Raw genomic sequence first — 15,628 nt, 5'->3', positions numbered from 1 at the left:
TACTGGCTACTTTTTGGGTAAAGGCATTCAATCAATCCTGAACCCCCTAACTAGACTGTGATCTAGCCTACATTCTCTCCATTTTTTCCCACAAGAATATGGCATGAGAAAATTTGTCAAATGCTTTGCTGCTATCCAAGCATTCACTTGATCTACCAGGCTAGTTACTCTATCAAAGATGGGTGACTGATGTTTGTTGACTTCTCTTATTTGTTTTCTTCATTTTGTCAGATTTTTCCACTCTCAGACACAGGTGGACCCCCCTCTACCTCCTCAGCTTCTTTTCCTTCTTTGTTTTATCTTTAAAGCCTTTTTTTCCCCATTGTCCCGTGGGAGACTTCATTCTCCCCAGGAGCCTGGAGAGTAGAGAGTCATTCCTTCAGTGCTTTTGCCTCCTCCTCTGGGAAGGAGAACAAACTGTGTTGTGTACATACATGACTGGTACTTGTCGTGGGAATAAACATGAGCATAGCACGCACTCTGCAGGTTATTGCAAAACACCCCTGGTCCTCCACGATGCCTGGAAGTGAGATCCTTAGTTCTCTATCGTTCTTGTTGGTAGCTTTCAAGATTGGGGGGATGGGGGTGGGGAGGAAGCTTCAGGGGTCTCAAGCTAGGCCTTATTTATAATGGGCCTCCTGTCTTTTCTGGAGTAATGACGCTAGTTTGTTCAGCTGCCTTTGATTGGCAATTAGCAGCTTCCTGTCAATGGCCCAATTCAAACAAGCTGCCTGCAGCTGTTTGTGACAGGGTATCCAGCAGAATCCAATTACCAGCCATTTTTTTTTCCTTCTTCCTACCTCTTCCATCCTCTCTTGATGATCAGATTTCTGAAACCTGTCTTGACACCTCTCCACCACTGCTGCCCATGTCAAGGTTATTTATAAATAAAGATAAGACAGTTCAATTCCAATGTAATTTAATCCAGTGATGCAGCTTAGAATTATCTCCCAATTTTCCCCAATTTGCTAAAGGGTTTCATCCGCTCCTAAGCCTAATGGAATAAACTGTTAGGCTATGGGCTGTCATAGACCATGCAGCGTTAGAAAGACCTTGGTCGTCATCTGGTGTACCTTCCATTTTCCAGATCGGGATACTGAGGCCCCTGGGGAGACTAAAGCCAAGTCCAGTGATCTTTCCACCATACCCATGCCCTCATGAAGTTGATTTGGGCTCATGTTCTAAAAAGTTAGTCCCCAGGGTTTTGACTGGTGCCCAGAAGGGCTTCTCCCTTGGCCAGCCCTCTCCAACGTCATCCTCTGGGTTTATGTACAGCTTTTAATTTTCTGTGCTCCAATTGCCATTCTGAATAAAAATGATGACTTTAAGAGAAACTCTTAGAAAACAATAAATGAAAGACAGGGAGGTGCCTGTTACTTAGAACAGGAGCTCCGCACCCCTAATTAAGAGCTCAGTCAAGTCTACCTTTATTAAAAGAAAAAAAATGAAGCAGGAATTCAACTGCTGGTCATGGCTCTGTGGCCAGTACAAAGATCAAAAAAGTTTCATGGCCTTACTCTCCCTTGCCCTGCAGTTGGACCAGGTCTGCATGGGCATAGTGATACCAACAGAGTTATGTAGTCATTTGTGCCAAGTCTCTTTCTTTTGCTCAGATATGATCTCCAAATAGCTCTTTTCACCAAATTAGGAAGATAATAATTACTTGACTTGCCTCCTTCACTTTAGCCAGGGAAGTCTGGGCTAGCACTCACACATAGTAGGTGCTTTATCAGTGTTGAATTTGTTGCATTGGACTGTATCATTAGACCTTGGACAGCGTATATGTGCTGCGTGAAGCCTGTGCTTTCAAATCCAATACAACCAGTGAAAGACAGAGGTCACTCTGATTTTTTTTCCCTGAGTACTCTCTGAGAAGTTCCCCTTCTCCCTTAAACCCCAGCTCCTTTTCCTTTTCCAAAAGGGCTTTTGAAGTTTTAATGCTAATTGATTTTTATTACCTTATTTATTTTCTTAGTTAAAATATGCTCTTAGGAGCCTTAAAAATAATTGCTCCTTCCTAATAAGCTTCTACTTAAAAGGCATTGTCAAAATAGGTTGCTTTCAGTGCAGCTAATGTTGAGACCCCAGCACATTTCCAGCAAATCAAATCAGTTTTTATTTAGTTCAATTTAGGGGACTAGGCGGCTTTGGGTGCCCTCTAAATGAATTACAAATTAATTGGCTGAGTGTGCTCAGCGTTCTGCTTATTATTCCTTTCAGACTGGCAGGAATGCACATTAGCTTGCATCGGGGCATTTGGGACAATGGAAAATTATATGAGTATTTAGTCTGGTCATTTTGCTGGGTTATCTGCATCTACCCAGGACCTTGCTACAATTTCTTTGCATTCTCTTTTCTTTTGAGACATCTCAGCTCCCCATCTATTTTGCAATCAGTCTGGTCCAAGTACCTAATGAGATTTTTATGTTATAAATCACTTCAAGAGTTTCTCCTCTTGATTAGAAAAAGTTGGATAGGATATTTTGATTCACTTATTGGGAAGATGTAATTTAGTACTAGTACTTATAATGAATGTTACTAATCATTAGTTTTTTTTCAAGGACAGGAAGAAAACAGATTTAGCAGATAATATTGACTAATATGAACAACTGTAGCAGTACATTTCTTAGGAAGAGATCTACTTTAATTGGAGAGACAGAGTGGTGTAGTGAGAGAGTGCTGGCCTTGGAATCAAGAGAGACATGGGTTCGAATCCTACTTCTGACATTTCCTGGGTCTGGGACCCTGGGCACGTCACTTAACCTCTATAAACCTCACTTTCCTCCTCTGTAAAATGAGGGTAATCTCTGTAGTGCTGACCTCACAGGGTTATTGGAAGAATCAATTGAGATAATGAATTTTTTAAGTACTTTGCAAACCTCAAAGCACTAGATAAATGATTAATTACTATTTGATCTAAGTTCATTCTCTGAGTAGTAACTCTGGAATTTATAGAGTGCTTTCCCCCACCAAGTGGCAAGATTTACTTCCCATAAGACTTTCAAAAGCATACTCCATGTGGTCTCCCCTCATTTACCTGGCCTTTGCCTATTGAGGTATTCTAACTGTCAGGATCATTTTCCCACACTGTCTGTGTGCAGGAGGAGAGCTTTTCAGCTCCTGGCTGGGGCCCAAGAACTCATCCCCTTTGAATGGCCAGCAGGCTAGAGGGGAGCCCAGTGGCTCCCACTGCAGGGTGTCTTTTCCCTTGCAGGAGTACCCTCTCTTGGAGGTTTTCAGGATGACTGCCCTGCCCCCTTGCTAATTGGAGTCATCCTGAGCTATTGCAAAAGTATAATTAGGAATCGGTGGCCTAGCACACAGGTCACTGGACAAACAATTACAAGTCCTGCCTTCTCTGAGCTTTGGCATAGACTCTGGACAGGTCATTTTACTCCTTTTCCTCAGTTCCTTCTCTGTGAAATGGGAGGGTGACCATATGAGTCTTGGAAAGGGAAGTGCTTTTCCTACAGTTGCACAAGTAATAAGTGGAAAAGCCAGGATTTGAACCCAGGTCACAAAATCATTGATGTAGAACTGAAAGGGACCTCAGAAGCTGCCTAGTCCAGACCTTTCATGTGAGGAAACTGAGGCCCAGGCAGGGTAAGTGCCTTGCCCGTGGTCACTCAGGTAGTATGCAGGAAGATAAGAGGCAGTATTTGAACCCACGTCCTTCTTTCTTTCACTTATATCCCACTGCCTGTCTCACTCCTCAGTCTGCAAGGGGGCCTCGAAGATTGATTGAATTAAAACAATTGCTAAAGCCATGCTCTAAGTATGAGGTGTTTGTATCATTGTTAGACGGAATGACATGGCAAAAGATTTTGACACTCTAAGCTGGGCATATCAGTGAGGCCTCTGCTGCCACAGTTGGAGTTCTTCCAGCAGGGCTGCATTTGCATTCCCTTTCCATACTTCTCCTGTTGGCCTTAGTGAGAGCCCTGAAAGGAAGCCCATGGAAGGCAGATTGAGATGAGTTTAGTTTAAAAGCCCTCCCCTTTGAAAGGTTTGACTGAGGCGATCCCAGTCATATCATGTTAAATGTTGCAGAAAATACCCATCTCAAAAAATGACTTCCATTGTTATTTTTCTGGGCAGTGGGGTGTCCTGAAAAGAGCCATGGCTGGGAAATCAGAGGCCCTAGGTTTGAGGCCAGGTTACTTACTACCTGTGTGGCCAATCCCATAACCCCTGTGGGCCTCAGTTTCATCATCTGTAAAATGAGGGGGGCTGGAAGACAGGGCCAGCCAAGGTTCTCTCCAGTTCTGAATCCTGTGAAGCTCAAAGCCCATCACCACATGTGCTCAGGAAGGCTAGCTGATCCCATTAAACATCAAAGAGATGCTCTGACCTGGTCAGCCAGGCACAAATAATCTAGCACATCTCATCCTGGGCAGCAGCTTGGTACAATCCTTTCATTCCAGGCTTCTAATGAGAGCATTCTGTTTTGCAGCTCCAGGACCGCACCCAGTTCAGCGACCGAGATTTAGCCACCCTCAAGAAATACTGGGACAATGGCATGACAAGCTTGGGATCTGTTTGCAGAGAGAAAATTGAAGCAGTTGCCGCAGAATTAAATGTTGACTGTGAAATAGTCCGGGTAAGACTTGTGATCCTGCTCTGATGGAGGTGGAAGGGGAGTATGGAAGGATGCCTTTAAAGTTGCATGAGGCAACCTGAAATAGACGACACATGGTAGGTAATGAATGAACTTGTTCCGATGCACTCTTGAGCTTGTTCCCCCACTATGTGGAGATAAAAGCCTCTAGCTGAAGATGATATTGATCAGCCAGGAAGGCCACATTTGACAGTCCATTTGCAAGGAGTTTACATAAAATTTCAGTGGTGACAATAATCCCAGAAGACCAAGAGGAGGTGGTAGTTGGAATGGAATGGAATGCTCTTCAGAGGAAGGTCTGAAGCATTTTCTTATAAATGCTTGGGGAGAGAAACAGAGTCAGGCGGAGAGAGAGAGAGAGTGACCATGAAGGAAAAAGTCACAGGGTTGTCGGTTTTTGAGTTAACAGGGACTTTGGAGACCATCTAGTCCAATCCTGTCACTTTGTAGATGAGGAAACTGAGGCTCAGAGACAGGAGGTTGCAGAGCTGAGTCTTCTGACATTCCATTCAGTGCTCATCCTCCAAGCCTCCTCTGACTCCCCAGTCTTGTCCTGTCTCATGCCCTCAGATACTGGCAGGGGTGGGGAACAGGGCTGCCTGCAGAAGGCTCAGTTGTTTCTATTCCTTGGAATTCAGATGGGAATTAACAATATGAAGGTTGATGGAAGCCAGGACAACTCTAGAGTTGGAGGATTTATGATCCAGTTGGCCTCTCACTTTCGAAACGCTGCCAAAAACCCATCTCGGTGAAGCTGGAGCATGAGCAATAAAGCCAACCTCTGTCCCTGAGTGGGGGCAAAGGGGCGCCAGAATTTGGAGCTTTAACAATCAGAGCAATTCGGCTCTGATTTATCTGATCCCTTTTGCTTTTATTCTTGGACCTAGGTAGCATAGGAAAGGTGAAAGGGGACATAGCAGCATGATATCTCATACATGAAAGTGGGTGTCCCCAAAGTCTTAGTGCAGTCAGAAGCTAGTAAGGCTTAAAGAAGCTTTATTTCTGCTTTTAATAAGCTATTAAAGCTTGAAACTACACTAAGACTTTGGGGACACCCAATGTATACAATAACAAATAGAACAGACAATAAGATGAAGTCTAGTTGACCTGCTGGTATCAATCACCTATTGTGTGCAGAGCACTATGCTAGACACAGGAATAAAACAAAATTTAGGGAAGACAGAGTCTCTGTCCCCATAGCCTTTGTAGCCTAGGAGAAGGATGAGATTCCAACACACGTGACTGTATCAAACCTTATATCAAACCATAAATGCATTTGGGAATTGAAGAGCAAAGTGCTATGTGAGGTCCAAGGGAGAAAGGAAGGCTTTTCTGTAGATCATAGAATCAGAGATCAGAGCTGGAAGGGACTGTAGATAGACAGTCTAACTCCCCCATTTTGCAGATGTGGAAGTCCAGGAAGAAGTGAATTGCCCATGGGCAATTCAGGTAGGAAGTGACTGAGCAAGGGTAGAATTCCATAGACCCTCCAGGCACAGGAAACAGTGGGGACAAAGATGCTGACCCCGAGGGCTCAAGGGGGAGGGTAATGTTAGAAGAGACCTTTGGCCAGTCATTGTGAACCAAAAGGTCCATGCACTTGTCTGATGCCGGCTCCTCTTTGTAGAACATGATGGCCAACATCCAGGGTACTGTGGGAGTCAGGGCCAGTCCCAGAAAGCTGCTTGAGAGGAGTGCAGCAGAAAAGGGAAAAGTCACAAGTCATGTCAACAGCTAACTAGGGTAGACCACACCCTCCTGAAAGCAGTTGATAGATGCTGATGTTAAGGGAGGAAAGGAATAAATAGATCTGTGTTGGAAAGAAATATAGCTAACTTCCCATTTCCACAGGTCTCCCAGCTGCCGGTCACCTGGCTAGCTTAGAATTCTTCTCCTCGGCTTCAGGTGGGCTATGGAAAGTAGGGACCAAAGGAGCAGCTGGGCTAACTTCCCCATTTAGCAGAGGAAGAAACTGAGGCCCAGAGAGATGAAGTCACTTGCCCAAAGCATGTGGCCCTTCACAGAGGTAGAACTGAAGTTAGGCTCCTCTGATTTACAATCCAGTGCTCTTTTGAGTTCTCTACTTTGAGGAAAGACTGGGTGATCAATCAATCAATAAGCATTTATTAACCTCCCACTATGTGGCAGGCACTGTGCTAGATGCTGATAGAAATAGAAAGAATGAAACAATCCCAGCTTTCAAGGAGGAACTTCTATTTCTCGACCTCCTTGAGGGCCTCCCCCTTCTGGCTTCTCTGGCTTCCTTTAAGTCTCAATTCATATCCCACCTTCTACTGGAGGCCTTTGGATTCGAGAGGTAATAGGGAGTCACTGAAGAATGGACCGGAGTTGGGAGAGGGTTAAGGCAGGGAGATCATCCGGAGGCCATTGCACTACTCAAGACTTGAACAAAGAAGGTGGCCATGTGAGTGGATGTGAGCGATGTTGTGGACCACTTGTCAGGTATGTTGTAGGGGACTTTGGGTTCGGGTCCAGCTGAAGGAACTAGAAGCCCACTGAAGTCCCTTCCAACTCTGTGCTGCCACACCTGGAAAAGCTGGAGCAGGGAGGCAGCTGTCCATGGGCAGAGAAGGAACCAGGAAGGGAATGATTCCTGCCTTCCTCACCAGGGAGAGGCCATGGCACTTGATTGCTTTGAAGGGTCACCCCTTCCCTTTTATTGGGCTGGCAGCAGAAATGAAATTGGCATTGCCTGTGCCACACCTGCTGGGGGCAGCCCTTCCCTAGTTTACCCCCACCTCCTGCAAAAAGCTGGCTCGAGGCCACAGCACATTTCCTTGTAGCTGAGCTCAGTGGATTATCTGCTATTTGGAATAGTAGGAACCACTTGATCCAGTGGATCTGCTCTGTTCCTAGCCTGGTACAGGTGCAGATGATACAGAAGGGGACAGAGCATATAGTTCCTGCCCCTTAGGAGCTTACGATCAACTTGAGGAGATAGGGCAAAGGCTCTTGAAATGGTGAACCAGCAGTAGAAGGGAGTGTATGCATAACACATTGAGAGATACAGACCATGAGTACTTTAGGGATTCAAAGACAGAAGAAAGCATTGTGGGCAGGAATGGGTATTGGAGACCTTGTTGGGGAGTAGGTGAGAACTGAGTAGACCTTGAGCTGACTGTGTAAGAAATGAGTCTTTTTCAATCCTTTTTCCATTGAAAAGCATTTAATAAAAGGCAAATTATGGCTCTTGATTCTCCCCCTCTATGCCAGGTGGGTGTGGCTACGTGGTAGTTCTGAAAAAAGATCTCTGATGTTTCAGTGGACCGCAGGCTTCTTATGAGTCACTGATGACATATGGCCTCCTGGAAAGCTCACATGCTCTTGGGCCTAGTATGCAGGATTAAGGAGGTGGTAGTCTTACCATAGTCTGTCTGGTCAGACACATCTGGAGTGTTGTACTCAGTTCTGGGCACTAAGAAATAGTGATGCATTGGAAAGTGTTCAGAAGGTGGCAACCAGGGCACTAAAAGTCCTTAGCTTCATGCCATAGGAAAGTTTCTTGAACGAATTGGGGAGATTTAACACAGATAAGAGAAAACCTGGGGGCAGGGTACATGATAGCTGTTGTCAGCTTCAGAGCTATTAGGATTGTTTGCTTTGGTCTCATAGGGCAGAGCTAGGAATGATGGGTAGAAGTTGCAAAGAGACAAATCAAGGTAAGGAAAAACTTTCTAAAATTGAGAGTGATCCCAACATGAAATGGACACCATAGAGAGGTAGTTGAGCCAACCTTCCCTAGAGATCTTCAGACCGAGGCTAGGTGACCACCAGTTCTTGTTCAGGCAGATTGGGTAGGCCTGAGAGTTCCCATCTAGCTCTAGGCTTCTCAGATCTCCTCCCAGAAGGTGTCCCCTCTAATGAGGCATTTGTTGACAGAATGCAGAGGCGAAGCAAAATTTCACTCCTCATTCCCCAGTCCCTTCTCTCTCAGAAGGAGGAATTGAATCAGCCTCTGACTTGACTTCCAGAAGCTTCAGTCAAGCTAGGGAGCCTACAATCTCCCCCATAGTGTGGGGCCCAGTGGACTTCCAGAGGAAATGGGTTCTCTTAAGAGAATTAGAGGGCAAAGATGACATGCTCTGTAACACTAAATAGCTTCATTCCCCCCAAAGCACACTTTGAGCTCCTCACCAAACCACGCTCATAGTAGGCACTTAATAAATGCTCTTTGATTGATTGATTGATTTTTAAGATGTCCACAAAAGATGGTGGAGTAAAAGCAGTGACTTGCTTGAGCTCTCCCCCAAACCCCTCCAAATACCTGTAAAAATAGCTCTAAACAAATTCTAGAGCAGAAGAACCCACAAAAAGACAGAGTGAAACAAATTTCCAGCCCAAGACAACCTGGATGGTTGATTGGAAAGGTATATCGCGCCAGGCTGGAAGAGGAGCACAGTTCAGCGTGGGCATGCAGGCAAACACCAGGCCACAGTGAACCTGCAGAACACCTCAGGGGACTGAATCACGGGCAACTGTGGCGGTTTCCAGACTTCTCAACCCACAAACCCCAAAAACAATTTAGAAGGTCAGTAGGAAAAGTCTGTGACCATAGTGAGAGAGAAGTTTGGTCCTAGCCCCAGTTCCAGCGCAGTCCCAGTGCAGCCTCAGGGTGGCAGCTGCTTCCAGAGCTTGGCCCACAGACTGAGGAGGAATCAAGTGGCTGATGAAAGGGGGATTGCAGGGATCTCTTTGCTGGTACTGAGGCAGGAATCTCTTGCTTTGCCCATGCTTGGATCTGGGTCACAGTTCTGAGTGGCAGTCCTGGGGAGAGGAGGAGTGCTGGTGTGGTGGAGCTTGTGGTGGCGGTGGAGAGGGAATCCTCTTCACAGTTCCAAGGCAGAAAAGAGTGCTTGTGGTCACTTATAGACCAGAGCACTGGCCAGGAAAGGAGCAAACACCTCACCCTTGATCGTACCACCTTGGATGAACTGAAAACTTACAGGTCCCTAGAAGTATCTCTGAAAACAGCTGCACAAAACCCCCGAAGCTTGGGACAGTACACTGGAAGCAGACCCCCACCTTAACAAAGAGTTTACAACTCAAGTAATTGGCTAGGAACATGAGCAAACTGCACAAAAAAAAAGTCAGACCATAGAATCTTTCTTTGGTGACAAAGAAGATCAAAACATACAACCATTAGAAGACAACAAAGTCAAAGCTCCTATATACAAAGCCTCCAAGAAAAAGATGAATTGGTCCCAGGCCAAGGAAGAGCTCAAAAAGGATTTTGAGAAGCAAGTAAGAGAAGAAGAGGAAAAACTAAGAGTGAAGCAAGAAAATCACGAAAAACAAGTCAACAGATTGCTAACGGAGACCCAAAAAAATACTGAAGAAAATAACACCTTAAAAAATAGCCTAACCCAAATGGCAAAAGAGGTCCAAAAAGCCAATGAGGAGAAGAATGCCTTAGAAATCAAAACTAGTCAAATGGAAAAGGAAGTCCAAAAGCTTACTGAAGAAAATACTTCCTTAAAAATTAGAATGGAGCAATTGGAAGCTAGTGACTTTATGAGAAATCAAGACACTGTAAAACAAATCCAAAAGAATGAAAAATTAGAAAACAATGTGAAATATCTCATTGGAAAAACAACTGACCTGGAAAATAGATCCAGGAGAGAGAATTTAAAAATTATTGGACTATCTGAAAGCCACGATCAAAAAAAGAGCCTAGACATCATCTTTCAAGAAATGATCAAGGAAAACTGCCCTGATATTTTAGAACTAGAGGGCAAAATAGAAATTGAAAGAATCCATTGATCACCTCCTGAAAGAGATCCCCAAAGGAAAACTCCTAGGAATGTTGTAGCCAAATTCCAGAGTTCCCAGGTCAAGGAAAAAATATTGCAAGCAGCCAGAAAGAAACAATTCAAGTATTGTGGAAACATAATCAGGATAACACAAGATTTAACACCTTCTACGTTAAGGGACCAGAGGGCTTAGAATATAATATTCTGGAGGTCAAAGGAGATAGGATTACAGCCAAGAATCACCTACGCAGCAAAATTGAGTATAATCCTTCAGGAGGAAAAATGGATATTCAGAGAAATAGAGGACTTTCAAGTATTCTTGATGAAAAGACCAGAGCTGAATAGAAAATTCAATTTTCAAATACCAGACTCAAGAGAAGTATGGAGAGGTAAACAGGAAAGAGAAATCATAAGGGACTTATTAAGGTTGAACTGTTTAAATTTTTGCATGGAAAGATATTTGTAACTCATGAGACCTTTGTCAGTATTAGGGTAGTTAGAGGGAAAAAAATTATATATATATATATATATATATATATATATATATATATATACACACACACAAAGACAAAGAGAGAGAGAGAGGGCACAGGGTAAGTTGAAGATGAAGGGGTGATATCTGGAGAATAAAATTAAGGGGTGAGAGAAGATTATACTGGGAAAAGAAGAAAGGGAGAGGTATAATGGGGTAAATTATCTCACATAAAATCAACAAGAAAAGGATTTTACCATGGAGGGGAAGTGGGGGAAGGTGAGAGGGATTGAGTCAATCTCATTCTCATTGGATTTGGCTTAAAGAGGGAATAACATACACATTCATTTGGGTATGGAAATCTATCTTACCCTACAGGAAAATAGGGGGGAAGGGGATAAGAAATTGGGGGGATGATGGAGAGGAGGACAGATTGGGGGAGGGGGTAATCAGAAGTCCCTTCTGAGGAGGGAGGGACAGGGTCAAAAGAGAGAATAGAATAAATAGGGGGCAAGGTAGGATTAAGGGAAATGTGGTTAGTTTTTCACAACCTGACTACTATGGAAGTGTTTTGCATGACTACACATGTATAACCTGTATTGAGTTGCTTGCCTTCTCTATGACAGTGGGTGGGAAGGGAGAAAATTTGGAGCCCAAAGTTTTGAAAATAAATGTTAAAAATTGTTTTCACCTTCAACTGGATAATAAGATATACAGGCAATAGGATATAGAAATCTATTCTGCCCTATAGGAAAATAGAAGGGGAAGGGGATAAGAGAAGGCGGGGAGAGATAGAAGAGAGGGCAGATTAGAGGAAGGGGTATTCAGAATGCACGCCATCTTGGGGTGGGGGGGACAAGATGGGGAGAAAATTTGGAACTCAAAATCTTTTGGAAGTGAATGTTGAAAACTAAAAATAAATAAATTATATTGTGAAAAAAAGATGTCCACAGAAACATTAAGCTGACTTTTTTTCAGCTGTGGGTAAGTGAAATGAACCACTTATACCTCACTCTGTGGTCCTTGGCTCATGATTGGTGGGAAAGGGGGAAGAATTGGCAGAGCTTGTTTTTTTCCTATTTTGCCTCTTGACCTTTGTCTCTAAAGGGTCCAAGGGAGAAGTCTCAGGACTTTTCTCTCCTGGCCTTGTGTGTTATTTTCGTTTGGTTCTTTGATGGGCCCTTTAATGTACAGCTTGATTGTCATCAACAGGTCCATATTGAGCACCTATTGTATGCAGGGTGCTGAGCAATATGCCAGGGACCCTAAGATCTCTCATGGTTTGTGGAGTTTAGTGGAGGAGCTCTCCCATGTGGGTCAAGGTCAGAGTGGATCGATATCTAAATACACCCTCATGCACCCAAGCACTTGAATGATGGGCATATGTTTGAATGTTGGCAAAACACTGTCAAAGTGATTTTTTTCTGGATTGAAATAAACTTCTTGGAAAGCAGATTTGTTTTTCATTGTTTTGCATGGTGTTTACTTTCAGAGTAGCAGGATTTATTTGAAATCTCTTTAAAAAGAAGAGTAGCTTTTTGCTTGTAATACAGCTTTACTTTGGCTTTAAGTTAGATATATTCCTGAAGAGTTATGCTCAAAGTGCAATCTCTGTTATCTGGTCTTAGTGACTGGGAGCTAGAAAGATGCTGAGAGATCATCTGGTCTAATCCTTGCCTGTTACAGATGAGGAAACTAAGGCCCAGGGACATGCAGTGATTTGCCCAAAGACACACAGCTAGTTGGGGGCAGAGCCAGGACTAAGTCTTGAGTAGCCTGATTCCCAGACTACAGTCCTTTCTGCTGCTCTCAATATGTTTCTGTCCTAGGAAAGAGCACCGAAGGTTGAGTAGCCTGTCCAGCATTTTCAGATGTTTGGGGGAGCAGAGTGGGAGGAGGGCATGCAGGGTCGTTGGGCTATAACCCACTAAGTTAATCAACCTGCAAGATTTGTGTATAATATGGAATGGCAAGGGATCTGGGAACCATCTTGTCTGAGAACAGTTGAAGGAACTGGGAGTGTCTGGCCTAGAAAAGAGACAAGTTAAGGAAGACATATTTGCCATCTTCAAATACTTGAAGGATTCACATATAAAAGAGAGTAGGCTTATTTTCTTTTGCTCCAGAAGGCAAAGCTAGGACTTGGGGATATGGGGAAGTCTGGCTTGGCTCATTATAAGAAAGAAATTTCAGATAGAACTTTTCAACAATGGAATGAGCTGCCTCACAAAGTAGGAAGCCCTCTGTCACTGGAAGTATTCGAGCAAAGAAAAGAAGGCGATCTTTTCAATGTAGACATAGAAGGGATTCCAGCTTGGACTGGGATGGTCCCTTCCAGTTCAATGATTTTGTGATCCTGTAATACTGCACAAGACAACTTGGATTATATCTGTTTATAGAATCATATTTTCCCAGTGCTTTCTGTTATAATTTGAAAGATGTGTCTCCACAGAAGAAAATTTAGCTCCCACAAGTAATAAAAATGACACTGAAGCCTAATATTCATTCTAAGGAATATTTTGCCTTTCGTCCACATGCAACTGATGCATACACAACCCCCAGAAAAATTGAGTTGGGGAGCATCTTGGGCTTGTGCGCCTCAGGACCCTTTTTCTTTCCTAACTCTTAGCTCCTTCCCACCCAGTATAACTCAAGCAAGCTTAGGAATCTTTTTGAGAGACCACATCTTCCCTCTTCTGTCCCTACCATGGTTTTTCCTGGGTATCCATGGATCATATCATAAAATGAAAGGAAACTTTTTTTGTTATTACTTGATAAGCATCAATATTCAGTTAGGAAATATAGGAAGTGCATGACAATTTAATGGGGTTGTGGTAAGAAGTTTCAGCTTCTAAGTTTTCTGAAGTGTAACAGTACTTTTTCACAGAGACAATGTAATGGGGAATTTAAATGGAATTCTACTGTTTAAACGAGTATTTCTCCTAGGGGAGAAGTTAGCAAAGCCAGGAAAATTAATATACATAAATATTTTTCTTTCCTACGGGGTAATTTTCACTTGGGACTTCACAAAAACAATCCATGTGTTTCAGAGTGTATATTTAGTATTGAATACTGAATACATTCGAGAGACTACATTTCCTGAATTTGAAGGGAAAATACACAGGCAAAAATGAAAACGAATATGTCTTCTTGGTCTTAGTCTTTGGTTTTTCTTCTTACGTTGCATTAGTCTTGTCCCTAAAACAGTACAAATAGAAGAGGCATTGTTTTGAGAATGGGGAATAGTATGATACAATGGCAAGGACCCTGACTTGGTGGGAGGCCTGGGGAACCAACTTGTGGTATGAATAAACTGTGTGACCAAGGGCTAGCCACTTCTGCTCTCTAGACCCTTTCTGCATCTATAAAATTGTAGAAGATGGTCTTAGAGGACATCCCAGAATCTTTAAGCTGGGAGGGATATCCAATTCTAACGCTGGAGGTCATTTCCTCCACAGCGATAGCCCTCCAGAAAGCCTCGTTGATACGAGCTGTTTAACTGTATTCAAATCGGGGCAGGAAATCATTGCATTGCATTGATTAGTTTTCTGTACTATTTCAGAGATATCTTTACAAGGGGAAAAAAAAGAAACAATAATTCAACTTGAGTTTTGTGGAATGACGTTGACCAGACCGGTGAGGCCACAAATTCTAGCCACAAAAATGAGCATTGTGTAAATTATGTGAGGAACTTGAGATGCAAATTAGTTATCAATACAATAAACCTGGCTTTGAAGCTACTTGAAGCACCGAGCTGATAGGGAAAGGATGAAAGTCAATAAGGCAGATTTTCACCTAGGAAAAGCAAGATTGGAAATGGGACATAAGCTTTAGTTATAGCTACATGCCCAGTTCCTTTGGGAACCCAACCATTCTGTTTTTCTTTTGAAAGATGTGGCGGATTATTTTCTCTGGGAAAAAAAAAGTAATGAACTCCATGTTGCTTGGCATTGTGGGTGTTTTAAATAAATATGATCTTGCAGCTAAGCTGTTTTGCTCATACTTCATTGACTCACAGTGAAACAACAACCAAAATCCTTCTCAGGATGGTTGTGAGGAAAACTCTTTGTGAACTGCCAAGTGTTATTTAAAGGCGAATAGAGCTGATCGTTATTCAATGTATTTTGCTTTTTTATGTTTCTCATTTAAATAAAAACTCCACTCTGTTTTACTCAGAGCCTTTCTTTTCTCTTCATGCTCAGAGCTAATGAGGTGTCTATGTGTTCAAAAGTTTTCATTGTATCTCCCTTATAAAGACTTGGATTGGGAATCGAAGAAGAAAATATCGTTTAATGGGGATTGAAGTTCCACCTCCCAGAGGCGGCCCTGCTGACTTCTCGGAGCAGCCAGAGTCAGGCCCTTTGTCTGCACTAGCATCGGGAGAGGAAGCTGGACCTGAGGTAGTGGAGGATAACGACAGAAATGATGAAGTATCCATCTGTTTATCTGAAGGAAGCTCTCAAGGTACTCTGCTCACTGCATCTCCTAATAAATAGCCTTGACAAAGGGCTGCTTTTCAGTGGTTATTTGACTTGGTTTTCAGCCTTTGCACTTAAGGTCCATACATTTTGTTAAGCATTTAAAGAGAAATTGATTTTTTAAAATGTCTCTTCTTACACATCCTTCTACATTAGGCCACAAGAAGGAATATATTTTCATCTGAACTTAGCCCAAATTTGGAATTTCTGCTTCTTGCCACAGGCTTTATATCAGAACTAAGGAAATATTTGTTTTGATTCTTTTTGGAAATGTGATCAAGTGTATGGC

General features: G+C 43.1%; 1 protein-coding gene across 3 annotated transcripts in view; it reads left to right on the top strand.

Annotated features, from left to right (window-relative positions):
* Positions 1-15,628, top strand: part of HDX (highly divergent homeobox) — a 105,289-nt gene that overhangs the window by 57,297 nt on the left and 32,364 nt on the right. For all 3 annotated transcript variants that reach the window (XM_027839916.1, XM_027839902.1, XM_027839910.1), the window contains 2 exons: positions 4,454-4,600; positions 15,118-15,325. In XM_027839916.1, coding sequence (XP_027695717.1) covers positions 4,454-4,600; positions 15,118-15,325 — 355 coding nt within the window. The remainder of the gene's footprint in view (positions 1-4,453; positions 4,601-15,117; positions 15,326-15,628) is intronic.

The sequence above is a fragment of the Vombatus ursinus genome, unplaced genomic scaffold, assembly GCF_900497805.2.
Source record: "Vombatus ursinus unplaced genomic scaffold, bare-nosed wombat genome assembly UNPS02004691.1, whole genome shotgun sequence".
Lineage (NCBI taxonomy): Eukaryota > Metazoa > Chordata > Mammalia > Diprotodontia > Vombatidae > Vombatus > Vombatus ursinus.
The sequence above is the reverse complement of the archived record's forward strand: the minus strand, read 5'-3'. Positions and strand labels throughout refer to the sequence as shown.